This window comes from Cantharellus anzutake, assembly GCF_015039405.1.
Source record: "Cantharellus anzutake strain C23 chromosome Unknown EI90scaffold_3, whole genome shotgun sequence".
NCBI classification, from domain to species: Eukaryota; Fungi; Basidiomycota; class Agaricomycetes; order Cantharellales; family Hydnaceae; genus Cantharellus; species Cantharellus anzutake.
Window position 1 is genome coordinate 1,559,657 of NW_024066953.1, and position 18,296 is coordinate 1,577,952.

At 48.9% G+C, this 18,296-nt stretch overlaps 7 protein-coding genes across 7 annotated transcripts; 3 read left to right on the forward strand and 4 right to left on the reverse strand.

Annotated features, from left to right (window-relative positions):
* Positions 1–117: 117 nt before the first annotated feature.
* On the forward strand, positions 118–2,545 carry EI90DRAFT_3285286 (uncharacterized protein). Its single transcript, XM_039066960.1, has 7 exons — positions 118–404; positions 453–733; positions 874–1,059; positions 1,108–1,171; positions 1,230–1,556; positions 1,627–1,825; positions 1,886–2,545. The coding sequence occupies exons 1-7, from the start codon at positions 216–218 to the stop codon at positions 2,092–2,094; spliced, it is 1,455 nt and encodes a 484-aa protein (XP_038922823.1). The 5' UTR covers positions 118–215; the 3' UTR covers positions 2,095–2,545.
* Positions 2,546–3,096: 551 nt separating this feature from the next.
* On the reverse strand, positions 3,097–3,837 carry EI90DRAFT_1311546 (uncharacterized protein). The gene is made up of 5 exons (XM_039051654.1): positions 3,612–3,837; positions 3,395–3,535; positions 3,307–3,333; positions 3,202–3,251; positions 3,097–3,144 (listed from the first exon to the last, which is right to left on the reverse strand). Exons 1-4 carry the CDS (start codon positions 3,662–3,664, stop codon positions 3,224–3,226), a joined length of 249 nt encoding a protein of 82 aa, XP_038922824.1. The 5' UTR covers positions 3,665–3,837; the 3' UTR covers positions 3,097–3,144; positions 3,202–3,223.
* Positions 3,838–9,700: 5,863 nt separating this feature from the next.
* Positions 9,701–10,279, reverse strand: EI90DRAFT_3032399 (uncharacterized protein). The gene has a single exon (XM_039058386.1). It carries the CDS (start codon positions 10,266–10,268, stop codon positions 9,816–9,818), a length of 453 nt encoding a protein of 150 aa, XP_038922825.1. The 5' UTR covers positions 10,269–10,279; the 3' UTR covers positions 9,701–9,815.
* Positions 10,280–11,641: 1,362 nt separating this feature from the next.
* On the reverse strand, positions 11,642–12,449 carry EI90DRAFT_1311837 (uncharacterized protein). The gene is made up of 5 exons (XM_039051655.1): positions 12,295–12,449; positions 12,092–12,231; positions 12,002–12,028; positions 11,890–11,947; positions 11,642–11,821 (listed from the first exon to the last, which is right to left on the reverse strand). Exons 1-5 carry the CDS (start codon positions 12,343–12,345, stop codon positions 11,810–11,812), a joined length of 288 nt encoding a protein of 95 aa, XP_038922826.1. The 5' UTR covers positions 12,346–12,449; the 3' UTR covers positions 11,642–11,809.
* Positions 12,450–12,767: 318 nt separating this feature from the next.
* EI90DRAFT_1312479 (uncharacterized protein) lies at positions 12,768–13,534 on the forward strand. The gene is made up of 2 exons (XM_039051656.1): positions 12,768–12,942; positions 12,993–13,534. The coding sequence occupies exon 2, from the start codon at positions 13,058–13,060 to the stop codon at positions 13,448–13,450; it is 393 nt and encodes a 130-aa protein (XP_038922827.1). The 5' UTR covers positions 12,768–12,942; positions 12,993–13,057; the 3' UTR covers positions 13,451–13,534.
* Positions 13,535–13,657: 123 nt separating this feature from the next.
* On the forward strand, positions 13,658–14,060 carry EI90DRAFT_3116127 (uncharacterized protein; the record flags this gene model as incomplete). Its single annotated transcript, XM_039062858.1, has 2 exons — positions 13,658–13,824; positions 13,895–14,060. The coding sequence occupies 2 exons, from the start codon at positions 13,658–13,660 to the stop codon at positions 14,058–14,060; spliced, it is 333 nt and encodes a 110-aa protein (XP_038922828.1).
* A 1,050-nt stretch (positions 14,061–15,110) lies between these two features.
* EI90DRAFT_2903744 (Rho GTPase activation protein) lies at positions 15,111–17,504 on the reverse strand (the record flags this gene model as incomplete). Its single annotated transcript, XM_039054152.1, has 9 exons — positions 15,111–15,235; positions 15,286–15,347; positions 15,412–15,517; positions 15,574–15,795; positions 15,847–15,960; positions 16,014–16,115; positions 16,175–16,848; positions 16,902–17,194; positions 17,256–17,504. 9 exons carry the CDS (start codon positions 17,502–17,504, stop codon positions 15,111–15,113), a joined length of 1,947 nt encoding a protein of 648 aa, XP_038922829.1.
* Between the last annotated feature and the right edge of the window lie 792 nt (positions 17,505–18,296).

Sequence of the window (18,296 nt, forward strand, 5' to 3'; positions counted from 1 at the left end):
AAGGGATAACGAGACAAGCAACGATGAGAACATAGTTTTAATGAACGGACGAACGCGCGGCAACTCGCACATGACCTATCCTTTCTTTTACATGTTTTCTGCACGTGAATTCCAAAATGCCAACCGCAGCCACTTAATAAGTTAATTGAGGTTAGGAATTGAGCGCGCCATCCCGTTCGCTGCGCGTCCTACAACGTCGCTTGCGGGCCAAGGCTATGTTGTTACCTGTGCTTCTTGTAGGCTGGGTTTCTTGCGCAGTGGCTTATCTTCCTGCTGTTCCCACCAACAATGTGTCGGCTGTTCACGTCAATGCCTCGATGGTCGTACTTGAATGGTCTGGGGGTGTGTACAGCCGCGATGTCTCTTATCAGCTAGTAGGCTCAACTACCACCGGGATCGACAAGGTATGGTTTGCGAGTGGTCTGCTACTCAGTCCTTAAGACTTCAGTTAGGGAGCGCTGGTCCATTTCGCTGAAACTAATGCTACCCAACCTTTTGCGACTACCCCATGGATTGCTCTCATATCATGCGACCAAAATTACACCTGGCCCAATGGCACACTTCATAATGACAGTTACGACGTATTGTCTATGGCGAACGATCTGGGCGCAATTGCAGCCCTACTCTACACCACAAATTCCGAGGCTTGTCTGATAAATCCCGAGTTTTCCAACCCAAAGCTTTTCGACCAAATCATGGATATATTCACAACCGTCTCGAAAAGTTCGGCAAGGTAAAGTCCATCCGTCTCTTTTTTACAACTGTAATTCTCTGATCCGTGCTTCTATATCTGTGCCCTGATGGGAACCCTTCGAGAAGGCTTATCGAGTCTCGGTTTAGCAATGTCGACCACTCATATTATTGGTATGACAGTGGGAAATTGAACGATTCGTTCTCCCAGGTGGAGTCATATATCAGCGGTGCTCCTCCGCAGCCGGGGTTCATGATGTCCAGTCTGACCGTCAATTCAACATTCCATCCCAACATTACTACACCTCCTCCTCCCACACATCTTCCAAGGGATCTGGGGGGTCCTCCAACACTAGTTTGGCGATGTGGGTGTGCCGTATTAGTGCGCCTGCATGTGCTCATCAGCCTCGGTTTTAGGATTTTGTTGTACTCAGTCACTGGTTGCGTCTCCGTGCTCTTCTCCATTGTCGTCATATCCGGGGTATGTCGATCTGATAGTCCCTGTTTCGTGAACTTGCGCTAATTCCCTTGCCTATTAGGCAGTTCGTGCTTTCCGATACCCCGATAGATATGGCCCCCGATCAGGAAATGAGCCTCACACAGGCCCTGGCCTGCATCCTGGCCCACGCACCCGAACTCAGGGCCTCACGCGTGCGATGTTGGATAGCTTCCCCCTTATCAAGTTCGGCCAATCTGACAACAATGCACCGCCGCAGCATAGACAGATGGAGAGGATGCTGTACCCTAAATTCGATGGAGAAGATGTGGAGCGGCATGCGGGTGTCCGGGCCCCAGATCACGGGCATGCGGACTCTACCATTATGGAGGAGATCAACGGCGCGGTGGAGGGCCCCGCGCCAACAATCGTGAGGCACCCAAACTTCACAAAGAATCTGGACGAAACCTCGGGGCTAAGCGGGACTCAACGGAGAGAAGGCTGGACAACGGGAGTCTAGATCCGAGGAGGTGGATCCTGCCACCATAGGACGCGAGACTTGCCCTATATGCATCGTTGACTTTGAGAACGGCGATGATGTCCGGGTATTGCCGTGTGAGGGCAAGCACCGGTTCCACCAGGGGTGCGTGGATCAATGGTTGTTGGAGCTGTCAACCTCGTGCCCCATCTGCCGGGCCGGTGAGTGTTCTCTCGCCATTCATCTCTCTGATCATTCCATTCATGATACTGCGTGCACAGATTTCAATACTCTTGATGCAACTGCTGGCACGAATATACATTTCCCCGAAATGCCTGAAGTCCACTCCCCGTCATCTTCTGCAGCTTCTGGACCTGCGGCAGGGAATACGCCGAAATATTCAGCTTCACTATTCCCAAGATATCTCGGAGTCTCGCGTAGAAGCCACGAGGGGGCAACCAATGATGCCGGTACTTCGCAAATGCGCTGAACAAGGTCATCCAATCCCCGCCTCGCCTGGCGCGTCACCGTGTGCAGCTTTCTCCCACGTTATATATCCAGAATGACAATGTTCAATCTTCGCCTGACGCCGTACCATCATACGCATTCCCAAATAATCGGGCCTTCATGTTGGCATCCTCGAATCCCACCGTTGGTTTCGATCCTGGGTCTCTTTCAGAATTCTCGTACACCCATTATTGCTCAGTTCTTTACGACAGGATTCTGCTTTCCGCGACCGTCACCGTCTCTAACGCAACAGCAGCACCGCCACTAGTTGTATCACGGAGTCATTCCCCTTGTTTGAACATCTCAAGCTCCAAAGCGCCACCGGAGCTCACGGACTTTCTGGATTTGCTCACCGTCTGACCCTAATATCTGTACATTGTTTGTAGTCTAGCTAACATGTATTATCAACTGTGGGCCCGACTCCATGTGTCAACCTGGAGAGGCAGCTCAAAATCCAAAAATATGGGATGTTACTGTTCATGCTGAACTTCTTCAAGGAAATGGCAGTGTTGGCTTTGTCGAGGTGACAAAGATTAGATATAGAATTCGGCTCTGAGAACCAAGCTTTCGCCATGCCAACCCGATGTCAGCACTTCGCCATTCCGGAAATTCTGCATGGTAGCTTCGTGAGATACGCACGTAAGGACGACCGGCTCATGACAGATCCTGTCATGTCGCCGTCGGAGCAGCTCCATCATGATACGGTTCTCTGGCGTAGCAATGATGCGGGTCATTGCGTGGTGCGAGGAACCTTCACGTTTTGGAGATGATGAGATTGGGAGGAAGGGACCATGCAATAAGTCCGATTCTCTCGTCCGCCCTCGTCCGCAGCGTAAGACCCTCCCATTAACGAGTTCCACTTACGGATCATCGGGTGATCAGACACAAATACTGCCTAAAGACTTTGACCCCTGAACGATGGTACAGACCACTAGTTTGACGCGATTTTAAGGATACACGGAGGGCCGTAGTACCGCTGCCTTAGTTTCTGCGAAACTGCGACTCAGAATTCACTGTAATAGCCCCATTCCATCTGGGTACTATATTAGCTATTCCAGTCTGCCCGAGGATGGTGCGTATCGACTCTCACCGATTCAAGGAGCTCATCTTTCTCAGCGGCCAGGTCGGATACCGGACCAGCTACATGGCTGGGGGAGAATATGGGCGCTCATTCTTATATGTCCAGGAAACTTACTGCTTGAAAGCCTCTGCGTTCTTATACCTATTCGTAAGGCGGATCGAGTTAGATCGAGGCTATTCTATAAGTCAACGGATCAACGCACTCTTCAAAAATCGTAAACTTTCCCCCAAATCTTGCGATTCGATAAGCGAGAGTGCCTGGTTCCTTGTCAGAGAGCGCGTAGTCACGAAGTTTGGAGATTCGATCAGCAACTACGTCCTCTTTTTCCAGGTTTCGAAGTACTCTGAACGGATCCGGAATCCGTCATGAACACTTCACTTGTTATGACCGACGTTCGAATTCAAAAAGAATGAACTCGCACATGAGCAACAACGATAATAGGCCCGGTAATATCTTGAAGATTGTCAGACATTTTGTCGATCGATCAATGTCCTTTTGAGGGGAGGATCGTTCGTTCGGAATGGAAAGTGCTCGAGGAAAGTTGCCATTTGGATAATATGGGGGACATGCCATCGGAACAGACTCGTACCCAGTCGGAGGAGCTCCGTGGACGCGCAAAATAATAGCTTTTTTACGCAATGTAAATAAACGTTCTCGTGCCTCCATTAAATTTAAACTTGTGCGTGGGCGAAGGCGCAACGGATAGCGTGGCGACGGCCCCGACAAGATGTCGAAGCCTCTTGATTTGAAGCGAGCCGGTAACATGGTAGAAGAAGGAGGAGGAGGGGAGGGATGGTGGTGAAAAATAAAAGGAGGGAGCTAGGAATCAAAAATCGAAGACCCCACAGGGGTATGGGCACAAAGAATTACAGGGTTCTTACGAATATAAATCCGCCAAGCATCAGAAGACCAACGACCTAAAGCTTGAATCCTCGAATCTGAAAAACCAAGAGCGGCAAGATGGGTAGCCCCTCCAGAGCGAAAAGAATGACCGGCAAATTCTTTCGGAAGACAAGTACGCAATTTTTGCAAAAACCAAGAACGGGAGGGTAAGGATCCATCACCTCGGACCCAAAGCTGGGGAAAGAAGGAGAAGGCATCATCTCGCAGTTGAAGGTAACGTTCAAAAATCAGAACAGGATTAAGTGGACCAGACCTGGACTGAATCAAAATAGGACTACCATGAAACCGGCGATCCGCTTTGTGAGTGGGTAACAGGAATTGGAAGCAGCGTAAGGAATCGCGCACAACTATGTCGACTGACCGACGAAGAACCAACTTCCTGAACACCAGTTTTGAGGGGTCATCCGGCACAACCAATTCGCCTAATCGCAACAAACCGTGAAAGGCTGTAAAAGCAATGGCGAGGAAAAGGCAGTCATCAAAGTCTTGAGAAGCACCGAACTCTTTCAGCAACAAGAGTAAGTGCGCATCTTCAATCGGCAACTTCCGGACGATTGGCTGGCCGTCAGTCCGCTCTGCTCCACGCAACGTGTTAACTACCATTGGGTGCTTGCGGGCCTCTCGAACCGAAGGATAACAAGGCTCCAAGTGGTGAGCAAGGCCTGACAGGTAAGAGGTAATTGTGCGGATTGAAATCAGTTTTCCTGACGGTCCTGTCTGTTTCGCCATAAAAGAGATAAACAAACTAAGCATATTAGGAGTTGGCTCGGGGTCGTAATGATGGATTTGGCAGAAGGTAAGATATGAATTAATCCCTGATTGATAGGCAGATTTTGTTGACTTGTCAAGAGCATTAGACAAATAAATCGCTCGCTGACGATGCAAACGATCCAATGTCCAAGGGGCACGTTTGGGCTGACGTGCCTTGGCGCTTACTGAAACATTCATTCCCGTATCACCCCCAACATATCCTGTGGAGGCCTAAAGGAAGAAATTTTCAGCCCTGGACAGTGAATAAGGGCCGAGTTGAAAAGGTGACGTGACAACGCATCTGTGACGGTATTTTCGGAGCCAGGGATATGAATAACTCGAACATCAATGTCGAAATCCATCATTGTTTCAACCACATGGAGGAGGAGTAGAACGTAATTAGGTTCGGTGGCTAGTGAATGGAAGATATCGACCGTGTTCATCGAATCAGTTTGAAGTAAAATGCGATGAGGTCTATCCGGTAACTGCGCAGCCCAATCAATTGCTGAGACAACCGCCAACGCTTCGTTGAAAAGCGTGTCTCCAAAACGTAAGCTAGACTCCAAAATCGTTGCCACCATTGCAATCCTGATGTCCGGAGACCAGAAAGCCAATCCTACATTAGACGCGTCTGTCAAAAAGGTCAAGTCTGCCTCGTGCTCCTTCCAAGTCCTGGCTCGCAAGAAGTTAACACCCGCCGAAACCTGGATTCGCTCTGTGAACCAAGTTAAGTCTTGTATGACTGTCAGGGACGCGTCCGGGGTCGAGAGGGCCCGGGGGTAATGCCCGGCACTGAGGCCGTCGCGGGGTGTGGAGCGGGCGTGCGTACTGGCGGGCCCGATCCGGGACAGTGGTCCCTGGCCACTCAGACTGAAGTGGAGAATGTGTTATTATTATTAAAGAGGAAAACTATACTACTTACCTGAAGTGGAGAATGTGAGAAGAAGGTTACTTCTTCGGTTCCCACTTCAGGTACATTTATGTACATGCGGCTTGAGTCACATGACAGGTGCCACGTCATCCTCGGAGGCAGCCGCAGGCATCCGGGTGTCCCCGTGGGGGATCCCGAGAGCGTCCGCTACATGCGTGCGTGCTGGGCACAGCGGGAGGCCGTCCGGGGTGTGTGGGCCGGACGGGTCAATAGTACATCGATACAAGGGAAGGTGGTCCGTGTAGATAGAAAGAAATAAACAGGAAGAGGAACATGAGAAGAATGAAATAAAGAAAGGGGAAAGAAAAGGGAAAAGAGGGGGGAGGAGAGGGAGGAAGGAGGGGGGAGGGGGATAGACAGCGGGGAGCGGGTGTGGTGTGGCCGGGTGGGCCCGGGTGGGCCCGGGTCAGGCGGGTGTGCCCTGACAATGACTGACTTGTTCAAACGAATTGGCGCTAATGGAAGATTCTTCCCTCGAATTTTGGCATACGAAGATTGAAGTGCTGGTCGTAAGAGTGGATAAGCATTCAGCACCCAATTGCAGTAGCCTAGGAGGCGTTGCCAATCTCGAAGAGGATGTCGGCAGGAAGAATGTTCAAGAAAGGTTTTGATTTCGACAATCAAGTTCTCTCTTTTTTCGTTCGGAATGACGATCGTTAACGTATCAAGGCACACTCGGAGACCAATTATCGTGAGTTGCTGGCCAAATTCTTGCTTTTTCTTTTCATGTGGGATTCCTACCTCATCAAATAACCTGAGTATTCCACTTGTTTGTGCGGGTAGGTTGAACCATACGGAACATAAAGTTCCAAATCCTCACAGGGCTCGAAAGGGAAAACGTCGTCCACATAATGCAAGAGTCCAGGTAAGTTTCTTTCTTCGATGCCAATCCATAGGACCAACGCATAAAAAGTACTCCAGATCGCACCTGAAGCCCGGTTCCCGAAGATGCAACAACGATCAATGTGGTATTGACCATCAATCGTTGTCGCTTGTCGAGCCTGCCATCTCGGGTGACAAGGAAGCAATCTGAAGGCTGAACTCACATCAGTTTTAAAGAGCCAAGCAGGTGAATGACCATGCTTTTCCAAAAAAGAAAGTAGGAGGTTCCCTAAATCATGTAAATTGTCTGGCTTGAACGACCCTTCCTCCGGAGGTATTGCCGCATTCAAGGACGAGTCTCCAGCCGTATGATCGTTCACTAAACAGAATTTCGACAACCCAGACTTCGGGACTGCGAAGCACAGTTGCGACACCATTCCAGGGAGTAAGGTCGGCCCAAAGGCAATAGAATATCGGTCCAAAGAAATCTCCACATCTCGCTGCGACTTCAAGAATTCCCACTTCTCCTCATCCATCTCATCCTTCCCTCGGCGATTATCATAACCTTCTCGAAGTGAGACCAAACGTTCGGGGTGCACTCCCAGCCAGAAACCCTCGTGAAAACCTTTCAGCACAGACTCCACCAGGGCTCGATTAGGGTGATTGATCAAGAGTTCCTCAAGCTTATCAGAACGGATAGGTGTCACTATTTTAAAGAGATGAGCATTTTGGGCGACAGTTTCGGTAACCAACTCATGGTCATAGTCGGTATTCGGGGTTATGGGTAAAGGTTCTCTGAAGACAGTAGACGTTACCGAAGGTGTGCCCGATTTTTCATTGCCCCACACAAATCCTCGCAGATAGCGTGGCTCTCTGATCGATCTTCTCCAATCACTGATCCTTTCCAGACTTCTTCCCTTCCTTTTGTTGACAGTTGATACACCGATGTTCTCCTTGGCACTGGTCACATACGTGCTTGTATCGGCAGTTGGTATGGGGGGTTCCCGCATTGAAGCGTTGTAGGCGGGATAATCGCCCACGCACAGACTCGGCTCGGATACCCGATTCTACGATTAGGAAACAACTTTCATTCACGCGACGACTCGGTACAAATTTGGTATCTAAAAATAGTCCTAATTCGTACGATTCTGACGATATCAAGAACGTCCCAATCGGTGGAGATTTGACGGAGTTCCGTGTTGGAGAAGTTAGGCACAGCAGGTCACGGGCATGTGCGGGCGTGGGAATCTCAAGCGGCAACCCAGAATTCCAGCCTCACTCGTTCCCACGGCGTCTAATAAATTGGTAAAAATGCTCATTGGCTGCATAATAGTTCTATTAAGTCACATTTCCAATTTCGGATCTTAATTCCGTAAATCCGTTGAGAAATCGCTTATTTTCTTTTATTTTCATATTTTGCCATCATTTCAGATATTGATTGATATTCTTTTATTGTTACTGTTACCCTTTTTTATTATTTCGCCTAATAAGGTATCCAGGTGCCATATGGTACCAATATTCCCCATCTATTATTTCTAAAAATAATTATTTCTTATAATCCTGTACATACCGGATTTTGGAAAAGAAGTTCTCCCCTCCCCCATTTTCTCTAAGGTGCTAGGACGTGCTAGAGAGGGTGTGAGTGTGTGGAATTCCAACAGTAGGAATAAGGGCAGTGATCTAGCTCACAACGAGTGAGTAGTGGACGCTGAGCCCGGACCTTGCAGAAATCCCGGAGAACTCACCACGGAGTTAAGGATCGAGATAAGTCAAGAAAGTAGGAGTTTAGGGAGTTTGGCCCCCATGAGCTTAGTCGGCATAGAGAGCCGCGAGCCCTCTTTCAGTGTCGACAGATCTCTGAATCAAACCTCCCTCTCCCACTAGGGTTAGGTCGTTGTGATCCACTGCTCCCTGCAAAAGAGCCGAAGAGGAATGGGTGGTTAGTTTCGACATCATCAAAGGTAAGTCTAGCATCTGCTGCGAGATCTTTTCGGAACCTGACATCGAACTCAATGACTCCGCACTCCTTATAGAATCCTGCCAAGGTAAAGAGTCGTTGCATGTAACGCTTGTACCCCTCAAGTTCTCCCTTCCTGTGTGGGTATATGAAGAGTACTGCTTCGGAGTAGGCTTCAAAGGCCCTTGTCCAGGTAGCTTCTCCTCGGATTGTTCCTTTCACTTCAACTTGATTAAAGATGAATTTGAAGCGACCAGATTCGTGGACCACCTCTTCATCCAAGGCCTGCCCCGACTCGATGGCATAGAGTTTGTTGAAATCCACGAATTTGTTGAGGAGAACTGCTTCCCAGAGTGAGTCGGGTAGAGGGGGCTTATGCAACTCGCCTTTGAGGTCTCTGAGTGCTCTCTTCCGCCTCTCCAAGTAATATTTCCGAACAATATTCGTCTTGGTGGCAAGGCGTATGTTTTTAAAGTGCTCATGCTTTGTTCCCCTACTCGATCCCGCAAAACTAATGTGTTTCTTCCCATCACTGCTCGAGCTACTCCCTCTTGAATGGGTTTCCTCTGAGTCGCTTTCTCGCTTGTCAGCATCCCTGAGGATTCCTTTGACTCGTTTTGCTCTCCGACTCCATCCATCTTCTTCGTCGCTTGATTCTCGTTGTCGCTTTCGACGTTCTTGTGGGTCACTACCTTTACCTTTTGATTCAAGGGTAACTACGGTAGTATCTCCCTTCCCTTGCTCAAACTTCAATAAGGTCAAGGGCCTCCTTTCTTGTGTGATTGTAGTCCCCAGTGGATTCTGCGTCTCGCACGATGTCCTCAAGGATGTCCTTCGGGCCCTTATCAAAGTCGGACTTGGGTGGATTTCTCCTCTCGATTCCCGTTGACACCTTTACTGAGGACGAACTTGTTCCCAGTGTCTCAGAAGTTCCGCTCGTTCCTCCTGCCGTAACCTGGGGTAAAATCGACTCTTCCTCCCCGTCAGGCATAAACCTTCTTTGTTTGGACGAAGGACGAGAGAATAGGCAGATTCGATAGATATAACGATGAAGACAGACAGAGAGTAGCAGCAAGAAGCGCCAACAAAAGAGAAGAAGTGAAGTTACAAGAAACAAGGCATGAGCCGAAAAATGAAAGACACCATAAACATCCGGGATCCAACTTGCAAAGGGTAACCAAGGCTAACTGCCTTATCCAATGCAAGACCGAATATTCAACACCAACCAACCACCCTAACCAGAACTAATAAGAGAATTAGTCAGAAAAATACATCAGAGTCATAGAAAAAGGAAATAAACTCCAGCGTGCGCGGATGCAAGAGGAGGTAAAAGACTGTAGAACAACAGCGTGCAGCGGACGTGAGAGGTGGTGGCTGAGAAGCCAAAGCGTACCGCAGACGCAGAAGAGAAGGCATGGAGGCCGAAGCGCTCAGCGGGCGCGCATAAAGGAAAGAAGGCACGGAGGCCAAAGCGTACAGCGGACGCGTGTAAAGAGAAAGAAAATCCTCCGACGTACCGATCAAGCAGCAGAGTATCAGAAACATGGACACAATTGCATACCAGACAACTAAGAAAAACTGAACATCGCGGATGAACAGTCTAAAGGCATAAAGCAATGAATATTGCGTACAGATGAGGACTTGACCTAGCAAGGGGGCACGGCGGATACCCAGAAGAAAACTGAGGCGCTGAGGCCGGCGCACACAAGTCATATTTAATCTCGTGCCTCCATTAAATTTAAAGTTCTCACACTGGTACTCGATACCATGTGATCTTTTGTATTGAGTACAAAACGTGACTAGCATCGGAAGCAGTCGAGTACCAGTGTGAGAACGTTTATTTACATTGCGTAAAAAAGCTATTATTTTGCGCGTCCACGGAGCTCCTCCGACTGGGTACGAGTCTGCCATCGGAATAGCATTTACGCTACATAGCACAATGATTCTTTTCCCGCCATAGATGAATCAGACCATCGCCTAGACCTCATCTAAGACACTGCCTCAACGGATAGGGCCAAGCATCTGTGTAGAAAATCATTAGGTAGGGTCTAGAGTTGGCTGGAACAAGTCAATTTCTCACGATATAAAAAGTTCATCAAAACAGCGCACTGTCTCCCGGCTGTCTTGCTGACAATGCTAGGCTAACTCTTGCCGCGCGGAATGATCTAATCCGTAAAGAAGGTGCACAGCCTGATGGTTCATTGGTTGGCCAATGGCCCGCTCTCTCTCAGATAGTTCATGTTGTTAATCTAATTCCAGTCCCCCTATGGGCCTCCGGCAAGGCTCTAATTGGTTCTTGCCGTCGACTACGTATACGCGGAGGGGATGGTAACTTAGTATGTAACAGTCAGTTGTGGCAAAATCTCGACTGGGAAAATTTTTTTCCTTGACACTGATCATGAGGCTGAAAGCAACATTTCAGTGATGGGTCTTCAGAGAGGCAATAACGCTGCCTCTAAAGGGAAACGGAACTATTGTAGCCGTCTAAGTGCCAGTCCTGTTGACATCGTCAGGTCCTGGGCAGTTCGATTTTTGAATCAAATGCTTTTGGCGTTTCTCTTTCCGCGGATCCGTGTGGCAAATGGGGCGCATGACCTCGTCATGAACTACTACTTGATGCTGGTTTTGGAAAAATTGCTGTCACAGAGTCCTCGCTGTGTGTGAGCTTCACCAGGGTGATTCGGGCACTTGGTCTTCATTGCCAATTGGCTATAACGGTCTCTTGGGCCATTGGCCAGTCCTGCGAATCCTGGTTGTCTCCCCCCCGGCTCCAATATGACTTGAATGTTCGAGTGCTCGATTTCCCCTCCACTGAGCCACAGAAGCAGCATTTTCCCTTCAGTGCAAAATCCTGATTCAAGAGCCTTTGATTCCCTTCTTCCTGTGTCCACTGCGAAGTCCACATGATTCAGATCCATTTCATTGGAATTGCGTAGTCCCAGGAACCTTCAAGTTCTGGAGGAAAGCAGAGATGACGAGAAGGCAATATTTGTATCGAATCAAGTATGCGACGGATCATCAGATGATCAGACACACGAGATGGGGGCTTCGCCAACGAGGTTGACTTCTAAAGTTATATAGGGCTCGGCTAAATTTATTTTGTTCATTTGTTCAGCACACGCTGTTTCCTACGTAAAGACTTCGATCATAAACTCTGGAATATGGTGGTACAGACTGGTTTTGACACATTTTCAACGATACACAAAGGGCGGTAGTGCCGACTCATTTCCTGCCTCGAGACTGCTACTTAGTATTCACTGTAAAAGCTCCATTCCAACTGGGTAGTTGGTTAGCGATTCCAATCTGCTCGAAGGTGATGCCTATTGATTCTCACCACTTCAAGGAGCTCATCTTTTTCAGCGGCCACTTGGGATATTGGACCAGCCACATGGCTGGGGGGGAGAATATGAGCGTTCGTTCTTCCATGTCCAGCCGGAGAGACTTACTGTTTGTACGCATCTGCGTTCTCATACCTACTCACGACACAGATCAACTTAGACCAAGGCTATCTTATAGGTCAACGGAATCGACGCAACTGTTCAAAAATCGCAAACTTTGCCCCGAATCTTGTGATTCGATAAGTGAGGGTGCCTGGTTCCTTGTCAGAGAGTGCGTGGTCACGAATTTTGGCGATTCGATCAGCCACTATGTCCTCTTTTCCAGGCTTCGCGATAGCCTGAACAGAATCGTCATGAGTACTTCACTGATTACGACCGACCGTTCGAATCTGAACTCGCACATGAGCAACAACGATGATGGGCCCAGTAATATCTTGAACGTTGCTAGACATTTCTTGTTGATCGATCGATATCTGTGTTGAAGGAGAGATCGTTCGAATTCGTTCGAATGGAGAGTGCTTTAGGAAGGTTGCCCGTATGAGGCAATACTTAGTATGGGTACATCTATCTCATGTTCTACGGCGCAACGATCACTCCCCCACCACAGCCTTGAATAAGACCACGTAATCCCATTGCTTGCGCCCCGTCGAAAACACTGTCTCAATGGATAGGGCCAAGCATCCAGGAAATCGGAGGAATGTCCAGTAAATTTCCCACGATATGACCTCTCGAAACAAACTCGTGAAAACATTGTACGGCCTCCGCCTGTGCACAGCCCGATGCATGAAGCTTTATGCACCTCCGCATTGCACCCGCGCAAATTGTCATCTATTACTATGGGTGGAGCTTCCGGGCTCTCGGTTCTTGTAGTTCACCACGTATCAGAGGACGGCAGGTTAAGTATGTATTAGTTTGTGTGGCGAATTTCGACCGTCTGTGTTGGAAAAGATTTCCTTCGACACTGAGGCTAGGCCGAAAGCAACTTTTCAGTGATGGGCCTTCAGAGAGGTAATAACGGAGCTTACTGTAACCGTCCTGGTGACAGTCCTGTTGGCGTTAGATGCCGGGCTGTTCGATAATTACCTGATTATTGTATCAGATGTTTTTGGCGTTTCCCATTCCGTGGAAAGAACTCGATGGAGCCCACTGATTCGGAACGTCTAAATGCTGGTCTTTGGCGACCTGAACTACTGTCGCGGTCTCGCTGTTTGTGGGCTTGTTCGGGCACTATGTTCCTTATTGCTGATTAGCTGTCTTACTTGGGATGATCTCCTTGGCACTAGCCAGTCCTGGAATTTTGCTTACGATTTCAACGTTCTCATTTTTTCCCTCCACTGGGCCAGAAGCGACAATATGAGGAGGAAGCAAGCGGCCCTTTCGAATGGGCATGTACTTTCTGCAACATCTTCATTTACTCATGCTGTGCTGTTCGTTCACTGCGGATCTCCATATCGAGTTCTAGCTTCCACTTTTCCCCTTCAGTGCGATGAGGCTCGTGAGCCCACTGATTCAAGATTCAACCCATGGTTTTTGGCGACCTCGGGCTTGACAGGATGACTAGTATGTAAGACTCCCTGTTAGCTTCTCTCCTTACGTCCGGTTGTACGTACAACTTTAAACTTACCAAGTTCACTGGAACTCCATGCGCTTCCGCATTACGTCTTTCGTCAGCTGAGCCATTAGTAATCATGTTACAATAGCTATACAATCCCCTCCGCTCTATAAATGCTCTCTGGGCTTGGCTTTCAGGGATACCTCAACCCCATGGCTAGGATCACTCTCAACATCATCTCCCTTTTGTTTGTGGCCTTGGTCGGGCTCATCGCTGTTCCGCAACCTGCGGCCGCCTATGACTTCCGTGTGTTGGTGAAATGGAACCACTCCCAATACAAAACAGGAGACGAATTCTGCACAGCTTGGAAGGCAGCATGGTATGTGTTGTTGTACAACTAAATCGGCTTCATCTTTAATCTAACGTGTTTAATTTCGCAAACATCAAAGCCGATCCTTTAAGCCAAAGCAGGCCGGCTTTTTCTTCCTGGGTGCCGTCTGCGAACCTGGCGATTATAAAGGCAAACATCCGAACACTGAAGCGAAAGTTACGTGTATCTTCCAAGTGGCAGAGACCGAGGGATTAGCGAAAGAGTTGAATCTCCGTTTCGTCTGAGTGTTGGGATGGAGCGAATGGGCGCATATTTGCTTGTCACCTCATGTACTGTACTTGTATATTGCTGCGAGAATTGGGACTGTTTTGACCTTACCATAAGTGTACCGTAGCCGCATGGATACCATAAACGATGGATTATCGCCGATACCTTTGCTTGGCAGTAATATGAAATTCCCGGAGAACTATGTACCTGTAGGCACATAGTCACGCACCGATACCATGCCGTACGTACACCGAGTAATTGTTACATTGTTCAAAGTGAATAATTGCGGAAGGATTATTGGGGGTAGTACTCTGCAGTGACAAGTAGAATGGATAACAACAATATGGCGGACATGAAGGTGGTAACATCAACATGGCCGCCCCAGGGGCCAGAACACATTGAAGGTTGGGAACTCGGATTCAAATGGTGGCGGAAGCTTGGCGGATGGCGCGCCTAGAATCAAGTCGCCCGGGCTCCTCGGGGACGAAAATGGAGGGGCGGGGCCGGATGGTTGAGGGCTTTTCGCCAAATCCAGTAGGCGAGGTGGAAGTAGACAGTTGAGGAGAGAATACGCAGAAGTGTACTGCGTTGACCAAAGGCCATAAGATGATTGGGCGGAGGTAGTGGGAAAAAAAAAACAGATGCAAGCAGAGGGGACCATGGCTGAGGGGACTCCGTCGAATATGTGTGCGATGCCCGTTAACAGAACCTCCGATCCAGCGGTTGTACATATACTCCTGTTAATCATTGCAAAGAACGCCACCAACTGTCTGCATAAAAAAGGAATTAACAATCCCGGCCCTTCAGACTGCCACGGTTAGAAATGCAGAATAGAGAAATATGAGCCATGGGTCCGAAAGAGAGAGGATATAATAAGGAAAAGCTGATACAACCCAGTGGAATGGAGAATGGATGTGGGGAGTTACTGACGCTAACAAGTTTTAAGGTATCATAAGTGCATCCAACGATAAACACCTTAGTACATCGAGAACACAGACAAAGCGAAAGATAATAAAGATCTTGATGAGGAATGAAAAGGGAGAAGGGATCTTGCGAAACCGTTAAGCTCATGAGCTAGTGGCTTGTTCCGCAAACACACTCGTGGCGTTCTCTATAAACCATTCTATCGTGAGGGCTTTCCCAGCCATGTCAGCGAACTCCTGGCTTGGATCGCTCGAACGCATCAAAGTTGCTGATCCTGTCATCAGCGGTTGAAAATCTGCGCGAACTGGGAACACTCACGCCCAAAAACAACACCCAGATTACGTGCATTCATCAGGTTGATATTGCTTTGTTGTTTCACGCTGTTGAGTCGTGGTGAGCAGAGAGGCTTGCATCAACGTAAGCAGTGCGGAACAGTAAGCATACCGATTTAGGTGAAGCATGAGCACTTTAAGGGTGGCGAAATGTTCCTTCGGAAGCTGTCGAACAAGTTGTGAAAGCTGTGCAAACTTTTCGCTTGAGGTTTTCATCGCTAGCAAAGAATAATCAGTTCCAGCTGAAGCCAAACGTTGCATGCATTGGACCTACTGGTTGCCTTTATAAACGCTTCATGAAGTTCGGCCGTGAAGAGGGGATTGGGAAGTGAACGGAGATAATTCTTGAGGACGGAAGTAATGCTGGAGACATCGTTAAATGTATCATTGTCGAGAAGGTCAAATGATTCGTATCGGCCACGCTCGAATAACTGAGTGATCGCTTTCGATTGGGAACTACCTCCATTCTTACGATAAATCCCTTCATAGTCCATGCCTGCAGAAAAAAATATAAGCGAGAGCGAGATGATTCGTCTGGCAAACACACCTTTAAACTCGACTGCAGCAATGCATTTGTCGACAATAATGGGAACAAGCCGGTCGTCTCCCTGCGCATCGGCACGTGCCTGCTCAACCAAATTGCGCCCAAACATCGATGGGGCTTTAAAGATGTTCAGCGTCAAACTGAGGTCGGGAGAACGAAGGAAAACATACGGAAAGGGATAATTTCCGCCAGTTCATCCGAATGTCCGTTCAGCTGTTTGCACATTCCCTTGACAAGCGCACTGCAGCGAGGATGACAACAGAAGCTACAATCTAATGCAGAGGTAATCGATCAGATGCCACATCATGGTATCTGCTGAAATATGACTCACTCGTGCACTTCATCTGAGCGCCCCAAAGCTTATCACCACAATGATCACAACGAGTTATCCGCAACATATTCGCGGAGGCAAAGTTATGCCCTTTCACTCCAAGAGGGGCGTGCGGAGCCTTATTCGACATTACACCTCCAGCAGCATCCCGCAACCACCTGAATTTCTTCTGGTGCACATGCGGCTCCGGAGTCGAAGGTTTGGCACCCCGGAAAGAAACTACTGTCTCCTCAGAGATATCATAAGTCGAATTAGTGCCAACAGTGTTGAAGGACGTGACTGAGGGAGAGTATCGGGACCTGGCATTTTTCCTCCCGCGTGATGAAGCCTTTGTCGAAGCTATGTCTGAACCGACCAGGGTAACCGAGTAATCCTGTGACACGTGCTGCCCAGCAGCAGTGGATGCGACAGGGTCCCCAACTACATTCTGTATCTGGGCAGCAATTTGTGCATTTAAATCGGCAAGCTGCTCGTTCCGAGTGTTCAACGCTGTTGTTTCCTCCAGGAATATATCACGGGCCTCCCCCAGCTCCGTGATCTCCTTCAACACCCACTCGCGCTTCTCCTGAAGAGCTTCCAAATCTTTGCGATATTGAGATTTGACGTAATCCAGACGGGACGACATGGCTCGCGCCAAATTCGCTGTAACCTCCGAAGTAGTGATATGCCCATTCCTAGTGGTCCCATCAGGATAATATACCAGAACTACTCAATGAGCAAAGCTTACTTCCTAGTGGCAGCAATTTCGTCGAGTTCAGCAAGACCCATATCACGCTCCACGCGAATCTTCGCCACTTCCTGAGCGATGGTGGCAACCTGGTTATTCAAATCCATAACAACCCTTTCTAACATTGACTGGGTACGTGTTTCGGCACTCATGGCGGTAAGACGCGCTGCCTGTCCAGAGAGTTGCACCTGAAGCCGCGACACCTCCGCCTGGAGGTCTTTGCGAGCAGCGACTTCCTTCTGATACTCTTCCTGTGCAACTGTGAAACCAGTTAGATACTGATGACTCGTACGCTATTGAGGAACAAATCTTTGTATCAGACCCAAATCATCTTATAGGTCAAAATCAGCCTACTTTCATATGATCAATATCGCCCTTTAGCCCAGAATACGCCTCCCTAGTACCTTCCACGCTCTTCAGGAGAGTCTCTACGAACTCAAGTTCAAACTTAGCACTAGGCGCCCCCTTCTCCTTTGCATCCATCAAAACCTCCCTCAATCTCTTCACTGCAAGGTCTGACGAAGCCGATGTCGAACCTGATTCCTGGCGACTCGTACTGGACTTTAATGGACCAAGCAATGACACAGCACTGCTATTTGCCATTGAACCGCCCAGCGCAGCGAGGCCACGATTCTCCATGGATGCCTTACGTGGCGAAGGCTGCACCATGGAAGGCAATGGTGTGGGGAGACGTAATGACGACGAACCAGACATGTTTGGGGACGAAGATGGTGCAGGCTCACTGTGGCTTCTAGTAGACGAAGAGAGTTGAGTCGGGGGATGAGAGGCCGACTGAGGCAATCCCCCATCTTTGGCGTCTTCATCCGCAAGCAGGCGTGGAGGCAGGTGCAGCAGGATGGGCGAGGAGTGGAGATGCGATGCATCCTTCTCATCGCTCGATTCTGCACCATGGTGAACGATTGTGGGTGTGCTCTGCGATACACCAAGCGGCGAGGCAGTACGCTGATGAAGGATATCATGCGGTAACGGCCCAGCGGATTTCGCAGTTTCATCCCTGGCATCAGCGAGTATGCCAGAATCACGGGGCATCGGTACCCTGGGAAGTGAATCAGAAACAGATTTCAGAACATCCGCAAAGTCTGTTGTATGTAATGAGAAGCGCATTGGGGGCAAAGCAGGAGTTTCCAACTGCATGGTCTGCGGACCGGCCTTCTGAGGTGTCATCTCGGGGTCGCTACCCCCAAACTCCGAAGTCGGTGATGGGGAAGGCGTCCTCAGAGACCTCTCATCTCCTGGTGAAGGAAGCGGGGTATCATCCCCCAATCTAGGTGTGATATGACCTTCATCTGAAGCAGTAACAATCGAAAGAGTGGGTTCAGATATCTGTCTGCGTGTTTCTGGAACAATAGTGGCCGTTGATGCATGGGGGTCTCG

What these genes read in the sequence shown, in the direction of transcription:
- EI90DRAFT_3285286 (XM_039066960.1), top strand. Translation starts at nt 216, where the DNA reads ATGTTGTTACCTGTGCTTCTTGTAGGCTGGGTTTCTTGCGCAGTGGCT. An exon ending in ACACTAGTTTGGCGATGTGG is followed by an intron (nt 1,060 to 1,107) that starts GTGTGCCGTATT and finishes CCTCGGTTTTAG; the next exon opens with GATTTTGTTGTACTCAGTCA. An exon ending in AGGGCCCCGCGCCAACAATC is followed by an intron (nt 1,557 to 1,626) that starts GTGAGGCACCCA and finishes AACGGAGAGAAG; the next exon opens with GCTGGACAACGGGAGTCTAG.
- EI90DRAFT_1311546 (XM_039051654.1), bottom strand. Translation starts at nt 3,664, where the DNA reads ATGTCTGACAATCTTCAAGATATTACCGGGCCTATTATCGTTGTTGCT. An exon ending in ATTATCGTTGTTGCTCATGT is followed by an intron (nt 3,536 to 3,611) that starts GCGAGTTCATTC and finishes GGATCCGTTCAG; the next exon opens with AGTACTTCGAAACCTGGAAA. An exon ending in AAGTTTACGATTTTTGAAGA is followed by an intron (nt 3,334 to 3,394) that starts GTGCGTTGATCC and finishes CCTTACGAATAG; the next exon opens with GTATAAGAACGCAGAGGCTT.
- EI90DRAFT_3032399 (XM_039058386.1), bottom strand. Translation starts at nt 10,268, where the DNA reads ATGACTTGTGTGCGCCGGCCTCAGCGCCTCAGTTTTCTTCTGGGTATC.
- EI90DRAFT_1311837 (XM_039051655.1), bottom strand. Translation starts at nt 12,345, where the DNA reads ATGTCTAGCAACGTTCAAGATATTACTGGGCCCATCATCGTTGTTGCT. An exon ending in CCATCATCGTTGTTGCTCAT is followed by an intron (nt 12,232 to 12,294) that starts GTGCGAGTTCAG and finishes GATTCTGTTCAG; the next exon opens with GCTATCGCGAAGCCTGGAAA. An exon ending in AACGCAGATGCGTACAAACA is followed by an intron (nt 11,948 to 12,001) that starts GTAAGTCTCTCC and finishes TCTCCCCCCCAG; the next exon opens with CCATGTGGCTGGTCCAATAT.
- EI90DRAFT_1312479 (XM_039051656.1), top strand. Translation starts at nt 13,058, where the DNA reads ATGCTGGTCTTTGGCGACCTGAACTACTGTCGCGGTCTCGCTGTTTGT.